We start from the raw sequence: 12013 nt of genomic DNA, 5'->3' as shown, positions 1-12013 counted from the left end.
GTTTGCTTGAAACATTGGGTTTTTATTGACTGCTTATTGATGATGCCAAAGTATGATAAGATACAATATTTAAAAATAGTAATTTGATATCTTCAGCTGTACCACCTACTTGTCTTCTAAGCGTACAGAGGAAGCATTTGAGCCGTACAAAACCATTAACTCAATAGCAGTCTTCTGAAAATATTGTGAAGCCATAGTTCTGCATGGCTGCATTATAAAAACTGGTCTTTATAGGAAAGTCAGAGTGAGAGATAGTCTTTGAGTTTATCCATAATTACATTAATTCCATCAGCTGGAACTATCATAACAGTCCGCGAAGGTTTCATTGGTACATCATCAAAGGACCATCTGCCGCCCAAACAGGTGTCACTTTCCTCTTGCACAGAGTAGCTGAACTTCAGAAAGGCTTTCTAAACAACAGAAATAAATGCATTAGGATTAATATTTTTAATTAGCTTGAAGATAATACGTCTTCTAAACAAAGTAAAAATAATGGAGCTATTATGCACATGCTAATTAAGAAGTTATTTTCTTCCCTCTCAAAAGGTCCACCAAAAAAAACCTAGAGGAGAATCTACAGTTAAGTGTTTTAAACTATTTGCTTTTCCGAGAATTTATATAATTCATACTAAATTCTAAAATCATTGCTATCATTATAGTTTTGTATCAGAAAAAAAAAAACTAAGAGGGGGAGGGGGAAAAAAATAATACCAATGCCCCCTTTGTATGCTTACTGTGCCCCATTTTGGGTGGTTTTAAGACAGCAGCTCATTCCATATTATCACATTAAGAAATGCCAACCCTAGAAGCTATTGTACCAACTAGCAGGGATCCTTAACCAATAACAGGAATTTCAGGCTCTTAACAGACCTTCAACCCTGGAGCAAGAGGAAACCACTAGCTGTGTAATTTTGAGAATTAGCAGATCAGCCAAAACCCAGACAAAAGGAACAGCGAGACAGTGCAGGTAGAATAGAGCCGGCATCAAAGATGAGAGCTTGGTGCAGGGAACGTGTGGAAAGGCTGTAGCAATGAACAGGCTCTGCTCTTTTCACGGCCTACTCTAAAACTGCTCAGAGTCCTAAAACTTAACCTATCTGTAAGAATATGTGGTACAGTTATTCCCCCTTTCACACTGCCCGTAGAAATTGAATATGAAAGGGATAGTCACTAATAAATCCTGAGCAGAATTTCCAAAAGCTCTTGGAAAGTCCCTGGACGGCTGTACCCACTGAAGGACGTATTTATAAAGGATGCTTCTTCAAATAGGTAGGTGTCCATAATGCATATTATTTCTTTTCGGTGAGATACACTGCATACAGATAGAAAGTCCTTTCTTATTAGCTTTCCCAGACAAAATGCCTGAGGGATAAGAAAAACTTACCTAACAAACGTTTCCAGTTCTCACACAAGTCAGATTAAGAAGCACGAACTGAACTCCTAAGTAGAAAAACTTATCTAACCTCTTCCCTTTGCAGGGAAAGTTAAGATCCAGTCTCCTTTTAGGATAGCTGTTTATTAACAGTATCTCAAGGTTGTAAATTTAATTTTGGAAGAACCATCAAATTAATGGAGTGGCTTTGCTCAAGAACAAACAATTTGAGCAATGGAGACCCTAAACCTTTAATCACTTCCAAGTCTGGTTATAATAGAGCTTTTCTTCTGCTCCTTCAGTATCATTTTAAGGAACAGAATAAAGCACAAGGAACTGACAAGTGCAAAAAGGCTTCTCTCTGTTTTATATGGCCCTAAGTGTCTGCCTCACTGCATTTAATACTATTTTATGGCAATCTAATTAAGGTTATGTGTGATCAGGGAGGATATCCACTCCAACACTAATTTAACACGTATACATTATTAAGTACAGAGACCCACTTAATCTAATATCCTCCACAATGTTTAAAATGAATTTGTTAAAAACACTAGAAAGACTGTTCGGTTTGAGTCTGTCCACTTGAGTTGAAAATTATTGCAATTTAGATAAAAGCACACAATTAGTCTTTAAAACGCCACTCAAAATAACAAAACAGAGACAAATCCAAAATGGGCCTTCCAGAATGTAACACCCGTGGACACATGAGCATCACGGGCTTCTCCCCTTCAGTTTTTCAATAACATGTTTACAGAGAATTCGAGTTCAGTTGGTAAAGCTGCTGTGGCAGGAACACAAAAAATCCCCAACTTGTTGCTGCAGAGAGGCTACAACAGTATTCCCTACAGCTAACAACAAATTCACCCGCTTTTCCTTTTCTTCTTCCCAAGAAATAAAATGACAGCCACATCATCGTCTCTAACAGAGAATGCCATGAATGATTACAAACAGGAACCTTAGCCATTAACCATATGATGCATGTGCACATACTTCATCCTGTAGGCTCTGCCAGAAATGAAAAATAAGGGGCTCTTGACAAAGCAGTAATATTGTAGAATAATATTTTTAAAGCTTTGAAAAAAAGCGAAGAACAACGAAAAATTCTTTGCATTTCGAAGTACATTTTAAATTTCATTTCCTGCATTTTCCCCTCTCCTGATTTGGCTTGGGACCAGCAGAACTGTGCAGACAGGTTGCCCTTGGAAATAGAAAGCAGTATTTTCATCTCAGTATTTTAGCACTATTTATTGATATACTTGTCCTGAGTACAACAAGGGCAGAAAAAGGAAATGATAGCTACTTGTTTGGATCTTCAAAAGTTTTTTATTCTGAGCATTTTTTAAAAGTAACAGGTATCCGGAAGGAAATAGCTAAATCAGCTTTCCACCAACAAGAACACAACAAGAACACAAACACAAAGCTTTGCATCTGTTAAGTTTCTTGGGAAGAGATCTCAGAGAAATGCATTGAACTCCGTTACCAAATCTAAATAACAGCTCAACAGCTGTTTTTTCTGCCACAGGACTAACTACGTTGGGGCAACAAAGAGAGATCTGTGTATTTAACATGATTGCAGATGCCAATCCAGACTCTAACAACAGAGATTCCTCTGTGTTTTTTTGAATCTTTATTCTCTCAGCGCTTAAAGCAGTGACACGTGATTAAGTTAGAGCACCCCCGCAAGCCACTACCAGTTGTTTGAGCTGCCACTCTCAACCACAACTTGTGATGTAAAGCATGTTAGCTTGAATCTCACTGACAGATACTCAAGCTGACCTGCACTTCCTGCAGCTCATGCACCCAGTCTTCTCTGTTCAGCTGACACAGCGATTTACCAAGCGTTTCACGTTTCTTATTATTCAGTTTAAAGAAGATGATTGCACTGTTCCCCAAACAAAAAGAACTTCATATTGTTGTAAACTCAGAAGGCCTGGGACATGCTGCTAAATTCAATATCCAGATTTGTTACCATTTGTTTGTCCTACAAATGCGGATGTTCCATTCACAGTATTTCAACAAGTCTGACAATCATTACAATCAATTCTATCTCTTCAGCATTACTGTATGAGTAAAGAGATGAAGCTTGTTAATTCTTTGATGCCAAGACACTGGCCTCAAGACAAAGTAACACCTGATCATTCCCCTAAAATCACTGCTTATTTCAGGTACTATTTGAATTTTTCCATTACCCTCACAGCACTGGAGACCCTAACAGGTAACAACGCTGCCCCAGGCAGTCCACGTCATACCACCTTATAGTCAGGTTAACTGTGACCTGCTACAAGTAACACAGTAGTAAATTCATGCCAATACAGAGGATTAATTTAATAATTTGGACTTATGGAAGGCACACCTCTCCATGATTCTCTAAATCAAAAAGCTGTTGCGTTCAATACTCAAGAATAGATTGCTTCCTTAGCTCTTGATGCTACTCTAAAAAAAGCGGGATTTAATTTAAAAGATATGACCAGATCTTTATAAAAGGCCCCCTTGAATTTAAGGTGAAGAGTAAACATTTAAAATTAAAAGAATCACTTATGTTACCTCATAAAAGAATTCTTCCTCTGCATTTGCAAACATTAGTTCCTCCTTTTGCTGATTTCTCCCTCCCCTCCTCTTAGAATTACTCTTTGTGGCTTCTGTAAAGGTCTTGCTGATAAGAAGGTAGTAGTGGCACTTTCCACAAGGTTTGTTTGTTCTCTGTGCCTCGGTCAGCTCTTTCCTAAAGATAAATAAATATTTACCCACACAATTTAAACCCTCAACAAGTATATATGTAAACATCATGTATTAGTATAGAATTGCAGCCTATTCTTTTACAAGTGCCTCAAAAAATACATTTTGCATCCACATTCTGAGTACCAAAACACACCATTTGCACTTTAAAACAATAAAAATATGGATGTCTTTCCACACCTCACAATCTAACCCTTCTTTCCCCAGAAAGTTGATCATGGTAGAGAGTCTGTGAAATTATTCTAAGTGCAACTCTCCTGAAAATATATCACATTATCACTTCCATGAGGAACTACAACTAAAGAGACAGAAGATAGCCTTGCCCACCCTTGTGTTAAACATGTTGTCACTGCAACACTGCAACACCTTTAAGACAAAGAGGCTGAGACCTGAATTTCAGTTGTGACAAGTGCTGTACTAGTGGTAAACCTCAAAGCCAGCCCTTCAAGCACCTCATTTCTTCCTTAAAGACCTTCCTGACCAACCCTATCAACATATTTTCCTTTGTATCAAAGCAGTAATTCCTTAAAGGTCTATTTTATTGTTTAAATGAGCCATGACAGCAGTCAACTTAATCTTACTTCTAACCTTACATCATACTAGAGAAAAGAAAAAAAAAAAAGAAAAAAAAAAGAATAAAATGAAAAAAGATGGAAAAAAGGAGGAGAAAAAAGAAGGGGGGGGAGAAAAAAGAAGGGGGGGGAGAAAAAAGAAGGGGGGGGAGAAAAAAGAAGGGGGGGGAGAAAAAAGAAGGGGGGGGAGAAAAAAGAAGGGGGGGGGAGAAAAAAGAAGGGGGGGGAGAAAGAAGGGGGGGGAGAAAAAAGAAGGGGGGGGAGAAAAAAGAAGGGGGGGAGAAAAAAGAAGGGGGGGGAGAAAAAAGAAGGGGGGGAGAAAAAAGAAGGGGGGGAGAAAAAAGAAGGGGGGGGAAAAAAGAAGGGGGGGGAGAAAAAAGAAGGGGGGGGAGAAAAAAGAAGGGGGGGGAGAAAAAAGAAGGGGGGGGAGAAAAAAGAAGGGGGGGGAGAAAAAAGAGGGGGGGGGAGAAAAAAGGGAGGCAAGAGAAGAAAAAAGAAAAAAGAGAAAAGAAGAAAAAATCTTCCTTTGGTCACTGGAGTTCCTTATCCAACATGGCACTAAAACAATGTAACGTATCTCAGTGGGTTCATTTACTTACTGTCACCCAGGCTATGATACAAATCCATGAATTGGTAGAGGTCAACCAGCACCTAACCTGCTTCACTCGTTTACTTGAAACTAATCAAAACACTGCATATGGCTTTTATGGGCCAAAACTCTTCCAAATCTTCCATTCCAAAGCTAGACGTTAAAACATGAGCAGAAACATCCAAGCTGTTCATTATCAGTGTGCTATAAAAAACTTCTCATTTGTAAATTTGCCTAGATCAATATAAATACAATCTGCAATACAAAGATAAACTACAGTATACACACAGCTATTTCGGCAGCAGAACAGCACGTATTCTTATATTATTTCCTCTGTCTTAAAGTATAGAGTTTGAAAAGCCTAAAGATACAAAAAACTATTTAAAAAATAAAGACCTTGCCTGAGATTAAAATAATTTTTTCTGCTCATGTTTTACATATATCTGTAGTGTCACCCGTCTCATCATAGCTCTATATACATGAGATTTCTGAGAAAACATGAAGAAAAATTCAACATCATCTCAAAAAAAACCCAAACAAACTTACTGAAGCTGCTGGTGCATGGGCAGAGCAATCTGCGGTGGTACATTAATGAATCTTTCACTTAGCAGAAGACCCACAGGCTTAGTACTGTCATTCAGGAGCTTATCCAGTTGTTCAACTACCTGCTGTTCACAGCTCTTCTCACACCGACTTAGAAGCAGCTCTTTGATTTGTTCAGCACACTGTGTACCCTAGAATCAAAAGGTATATTTTCTTTACATTATGGAACAATTATTTATGCAAGAAAACCTTGAATGTGAACTTCAAGGGAATATTCTACAGGCCTACTGGAAATTTCCTTATGCGGTCTCTAAAGCACTGTACAATTTCTCCGAAATTATTTACCAACCCTGAAGCTGGAGGCAAACAAAGGTTCTCAATTGACAGGAACACAGCTAGGAGCTGCAACACCAGTACACTCAACAGGAAAGCTCAAAAGCTGTGAAAGATGAAAGTGAAGAAATACAAGAGACCAACGGCTCAGCTACCCTGGAACTACCTATTAGACCTCATTTTAACTCGCTATTCCTCTCTTTGCTTTATGTTTGATGTTCAGCAAGTTACGCAGCAATAAATCCAAAAGAAAGCTAAGTGATGTGCAACTTTTAAGACCATAGTCCTCCACGGTGGAATTCAAGATCCTGATCTGGCCATCTAGGCTTGTTATACAAGGCAGAAAAACAGGACGATGCCCCATTTGTTACTGTCTAGATGTTAATGAGGAATACCAACCTTCCTTTCCGTTAAGTTTAAGCAGCTTATAAAACCAAAGACTTCATCATCATCGTCGTCATCATCACTACTGTCTTCTTGGACTTCTGCTTGCTATTCAATGAAAGAAAAAGCAACAACTCATATTGACATTCTATTTCCACTCTCTGCAACAAGAAACGTTTTTCTTTCCAGAAGATGCTCGGCAGATGACAGCCACCTAGGTAATCTGTACAAACACACAACCTACAAATTCTGATTACGGTTATGAAAGTGCCACATCATTGAATCTCTGTGTACTTAGAGCCAGCTCGACAGAGAGCCAGGACATGCATCTTCTACAGCAGGATCTTTTGAAAGGCACTAAAATTTGATAGCTCACATATAATAAGCAGCATCTCGGTACAAGGGATGGCAATATCTTAAGCAAAACCAATTTTCTTCAGTTTCTAATGTACAGAAATAAACCTGCAAAGTCTTTAAAACCATAAAGCAATACAGCTTTGATAGAGAATGAAACAAAAAGCTCAACAAAAGTCTGCAATGAAAAACTCGGGGGAAGAACTGGAACTGGGGGTCATGCAGTTGTAATGTAAAGATCATATTCAACTGGAGTGGAAAAACTGCTGGCACAGGACAAAAAGGGAATGTATAGGAATGATACCATGCAATGTGGTTCAACAGCACAACTGCCATGGGGGGAGCGTGTCTGGGTTTGAAAGCAGCATGGCCATGACATCTTGAGCACTATACAGTATGGAACAGCTTCCTTAGCCAGGAGTAACTCAGGGGTCTCTGCAGCGTGCTCCGCTGCCATAGCAAAAGTTGTTCAGGACTCATTCCAGGACCCTCTCTTATACCCAAAGAACTCTGCACAAAAGAAAACTGCATGTGGGATATTTTTGGTCTATATGTCTGAATATCCTGGAAATGAAGGGAAATCACAAAGTCCTACTTCTTATGGAGATGGTAACAAACTTTGCCACAACATTTACGGCGTTTTTACTCTACTACACCAAAATTAAGAGAGCAAAGTGCAGTGTGTTCCATATGTAAAAAGGAACCAACCAAAAAAATCAATCAAATTCCTTGTTTGGTTGAAAGTAGGCATGGAAAATTTCAGCTCCCGTAAAAGAATTATTCTCAAAGCAAAAAAGAAAGAAAGCATACAAATTACAAAGACAGGAGCCCCTTCTGAAAGTCTGTCATTTCAACATAAAAAATATTGTACTTCATTTACAAATGTAAATTCTGTCTTACCTTGATAATACTTCCGATATGATTCTGTTGTATTAATATATCAGTTAATTCAGCAATGTTAACAGGAGCTTTTAGAAACAACTGGAAAACAAGAAACAAGTAGTAAGAGGTTTTAGGCCAGATGATGTATCATAGGCCACTTAGTAGCAAATACAGTCGGTAACTTCTCTAAGTTGTTGTGCAACACACTGTTCTATTTCTAATTTCTATTTAGAGAGTTTGTTTCTTTAACTTCCTTTAATATAATACTGTAAAGACCTAAAGAATCAGCTTTTGAAGCTCTTGCTCCTCGACCCTCTACAAGCTGGCACTTGCATACCTGGCATCCTTCTGAGTTTGGTATGGTCTGAACACTTGCTGAGCACAAGCTTTACAACAGAAACAGCCAAAAGATGACTGGAAGCTGCCACATTCAATAGACACATTCCTCGTTTGTCTGGTTTTTAAAGGCTGTTATTGACAAAAAAACCCTCCAAGAATCTGTTTAACATTGAATGAGGTTTTCTGGGCAGCAGCTAACACACTGAAGAGGGAAGGATTATATACACCGTGGAGGAACAGCCCTACAGTTTGTTAGCAAAGTTCCTGAAACAGTGGTTTAGGAGAGACACTCACTGTGGCTGTAATTATTTAATCTTCATGAGCTGAAGCACAGTAAAACTATGAATCAATAAAGATAATGTGAGCCAATGACTTTGCATTACTCTTTAGATATTATTTAGTAACGGACATATCAACCACACTGACAAAAAGTTAAAGTACCTGTTGTAGTAGTTTCTTTATCCCATTATAGTCACTGTCTGATATGGAATGTGCTTCAAATTCAATATTCACCTCCTATGAAGCAGCAAGATAGAGAATATCAAACATACTTGGCAAGAAGCTACATCAAAACAAAGATGAACTATAAGAAACTTGAACACAAGTAATAGTCAACATCAGAAATGGAACTTATTTCCATATTTCAGTAATCTCAGCAATTGTTAGTTATAATTTCTTCTGTAATCTTCAGAGAGCATCTGTGAAAGTAACATCTTAAAACTAACTTACAAGTTGTGTTGTGAACAAACTTTTAATGCTTTGCTCCTGCAATCTGGCTCACACAATTATGTTTACTGTAGCCACATATACTCTTACTGCAGAGAGGCTTGATCCAGGCAGTTAAACTCTTAAAACTGCAGGATTGGAGTGTAATGCCTTGGCTAAAGATGAAGATTGCTGCAGAGATTTAAATAATTGCATCCAAAGCCATACTTCTGCTATTTCCTCAAATCCTAATGGCATCATTAACCCCACTCTGGAAGTCTGCTCAGTAGGCACATGATGAGACCCAGTCACAGCAAAAAACAAATGTGAACTTCTGCTTCTCCTTCCATAACAAATGCTTCATGCCTACCAACCAGTTTTACTGGTATTCTACATTAACAGTACTGCCTGCCAAGGTTGCCTTGCCTTCCTGTTCCTCAGTGAACCACTGCTCAAGATCATCCAAATTTACTTTGCCTTTTAATTGTCAATTTGGATTCCACTTTCTGAACAACCTAAACACGGAGCCTTGCTTTTGTCACCAGTTAAGACTTACAACTCTCTCCAATCCCATATCAAGGTTGTGGTCTTTACTGTCCACTGGGAGGACAGCGTTAAAGGCCTGTTTACAGTGGCATCCAGCTATATGACCACTTTGGGGAGTGATCAAAATCAGGAGACATGCTTAGGTATTCTGCTATGGTCTAGTAAAGCAAGGAAGCTCTACAGAGGTAACTGAGAGCTCTCTATTTACTTGAGAAGCTACCTATATAAGAAAACAGACTGTGGCTTTGGTGTATACAGCATTCACACCTGGCATCCAAGACCTTTGTGACTGCTTTAAAATTCAAAAATGTCACTGACTGATTAAGCCAGTAAATTCTGAGCAAAACACAGTTTACGGTAGTTCTGAATGTTGTGCAAATCACAGCCATAAAATTGATATCAATCACAGGAGCGCTAGATGTTCTAACGCTGCTTTTGCTTCACGGCTTTTCCGCTACCCAAAATAGAAGCCTGGTATGACGGAGTTCACAAACCCACTACCTTTCACCTATTAAAAAAAAGGCAAATAAAGACTCATCATATATTTTGGTATGTCCTGTCTTGTTACTGTGCACTTATTCTCTTCCTCTTGCACTGCATCCAAAGCAAAGCAAGAGCCCGCAGAGCAAGCTGTTACACGCAACAACACTCTGCTACGTACAATACAGCAGCAAGCAAAGATCTGTCTCAGCAACCAGGCCCCATTTGGTGATCAGACTGTTGTGCTCAGCTTGACAGAACTAACACGTGCTCCTTCGTAAGAAGAAAACATCTGCATAAAGGAAGAGATTGTCCTTTTTCCACCTGAAGTGGAAAGAGGAAGTATGGCAAAAATAAAATGCTGGGAATTACAGAGAAACAAATACCCTGTAAGTTCATGACTGTAGGAATTTCTAAGTTTGTACAGTTATAAATGTTCAGTACATTTCTTTAACATTAGCAATGCACACCTTGATGTCCTACACAACAACTGAGGGAAACTCAATATATCCTTTTATCAAGGCTTCCAAACTGAAAGAGATGTAATAGTGATATATCATCCTCAAAAGCTGACTACTAAACTAAAATAAGCATTATAGAGCAAATTTTATCCAGTGCACAACTGCAGGTACAGCACAGTAGTGCACAGCAGTGCAGGACACTCAGAAACCATCCTCAAAACCCCTGTCACTGAAGCCTCAAGAGACTTCATCCACAAACACCACAATAAAAACCACTGTCCTACCCACATTATGTAGAAAAGCTGAGCACTTACATATATAAAAAAAGGTACTACTGCCATTAGATTTAATTTCATAATATCTAGGCACTAGTACAACATCTTATATCCATTTACAAACACTAAACTGTACACAAAATACTACCAGTGCTTTTTAAGAACTTCGTTAACCTATGTGAGGTCAAACTAAGTCAGCACCCGTTTACCCTGTGTGTCACATTAAACGTGCTTTTCCATCACGTCAGCATGACGGATGACACAAACCTAAGCTTTTTACTGCGACATAGTTTTAAGAAAAAGTACTTTTAATTTGCTAACAAGGTAACTGAGGCCTCATGTAAGAAAAAGAAAGGAAGACAAGTTAAAGTGAAATTATAGTGAAAACAATTAAATTAGAAAAATATTTATTTTGAAATATACCAAGTTAACACCCATGGACAGTTCTGGGTTATTTTACTCTTTTAAGCCCTGTTAAAATCATAGAATCATTAAGGTTGGAAAAGACCTCTAAGATCATCTAGTCCAACTGTAAAATGACATATTGCCTTATCATTTTAAGATTTTAGTGCAACATCAGCACCTGTCTATTCCTTTCCTAGAAAGAGGGACACCCTCCCCAGTGCTGCGTTTCACAACTAAATGCATTTTCACGTAAGTCCAGCTGCAGAGATACACACAGAGAGAGCTCAGAAAAGGTATTCTAGTTTGATCTCCGCGAGGTCTGATGTTTTTTTCCTCTCCCCCCTCCCGTTTCTTATAAAAAAAGGAAATTAAAGCGAATCTTCTGTGCTGAGAGCATTATTTCCAAGCGGCTGCCGCCAGCCCCACACAAGAACGGCCGTGGGCAGTCTGTAAAACTGGCTGCGGCCTCGGCGATTCCGACATTTAAAAAAGAACACAAAAAAATTACGACTCTCAGCAACAATTAACTGAGCAGGCTTTACCTCACCGATCCCCGGCACACACTTCCCATATCACCTACGCTTTTACCACGGGAACCGGAGCCGGGCCCCTGCAAGGGGCTGCCCGGGGGGCAGCCCCCTCCCCAGCAGCCCCCAGCCGCGGCTCGGGGAACCCGGCTGCTGCCGCCTGCCGTTCCACAGGTTGCGTTAGGGACGGGGAATCGGGCCAGGACGGGGAGGCGCCGGGGGCGGCCGTGAGGGGAGGGCGAGCGGGCGCAGGCCCCGCGCAAGGCCGTGAGGGGCCCCGCTCCCCCCGCTCACCTCATCGATCCGCTCCTCCTCCGATTCCGACTCCGGCTCCGACGCCGAGTCCGACTCTGACCCCGACCCCGGCTCCGAGCCGCTCTCCCCGGCGGGGAGCTGGGCCGGGGCCCGGCGCTTGGCCGGCGTGGCCATGCCGTCCCGGCGCGCAGGCGCTCGGCAGCCGGAAGGCCGGGGCGGCGAGCCGGGCGGCGGGCAGGCGCGGTGCCCGCTCGG

The 12013-nt window shown here is 40.3% G+C and overlaps 1 protein-coding gene across 1 annotated transcript; it reads right to left on the bottom strand.

The window, feature by feature from the left end:
- Position 1: 1 nt before the first annotated feature.
- BCCIP (BRCA2 and CDKN1A interacting protein) lies at positions 2–11986 on the bottom strand. Its single transcript, XM_064464370.1, has 7 exons — positions 11798–11986; positions 8546–8620; positions 7784–7864; positions 6545–6637; positions 5816–6003; positions 3917–4094; positions 2–410 (listed from the first exon to the last, which is right to left on the bottom strand). Exons 1-7 carry the CDS (start codon positions 11930–11932, stop codon positions 240–242), a joined length of 921 nt encoding a protein of 306 aa, XP_064320440.1. The 5' UTR covers positions 11933–11986; the 3' UTR covers positions 2–239.
- Between the last annotated feature and the right edge of the window lie 27 nt (positions 11987–12013).

This window comes from Phalacrocorax carbo, chromosome 12 (genome assembly GCF_963921805.1).
Source record: "Phalacrocorax carbo chromosome 12, bPhaCar2.1, whole genome shotgun sequence".
NCBI lineage: Eukaryota > Metazoa > Chordata > Aves > Suliformes > Phalacrocoracidae > Phalacrocorax > Phalacrocorax carbo.
This window is presented reverse-complemented; position numbering and strand designations above follow the sequence as displayed.

Coding starts and splice junctions, on each gene's coding strand:
- BCCIP (XM_064464370.1), bottom strand. CDS start 11,932: ATGGCCACGCCGGCCAAGCGCCGGGCCCCGGCCCAGCTCCCCGCCGGG. Junction 8,621..11,797: donor AGGAGGAGCGGATCGATGAG/GTGAGCGGGGGG, acceptor GCTGCTTCATAG/GAGGTGAATATTGAATTTGA. Junction 4,095..5,815: donor CCCATGCACCAGCAGCTTCA/GTAAGTTTGTTT, acceptor ATTTATCTTTAG/GAAAGAGCTGACCGAGGCAC.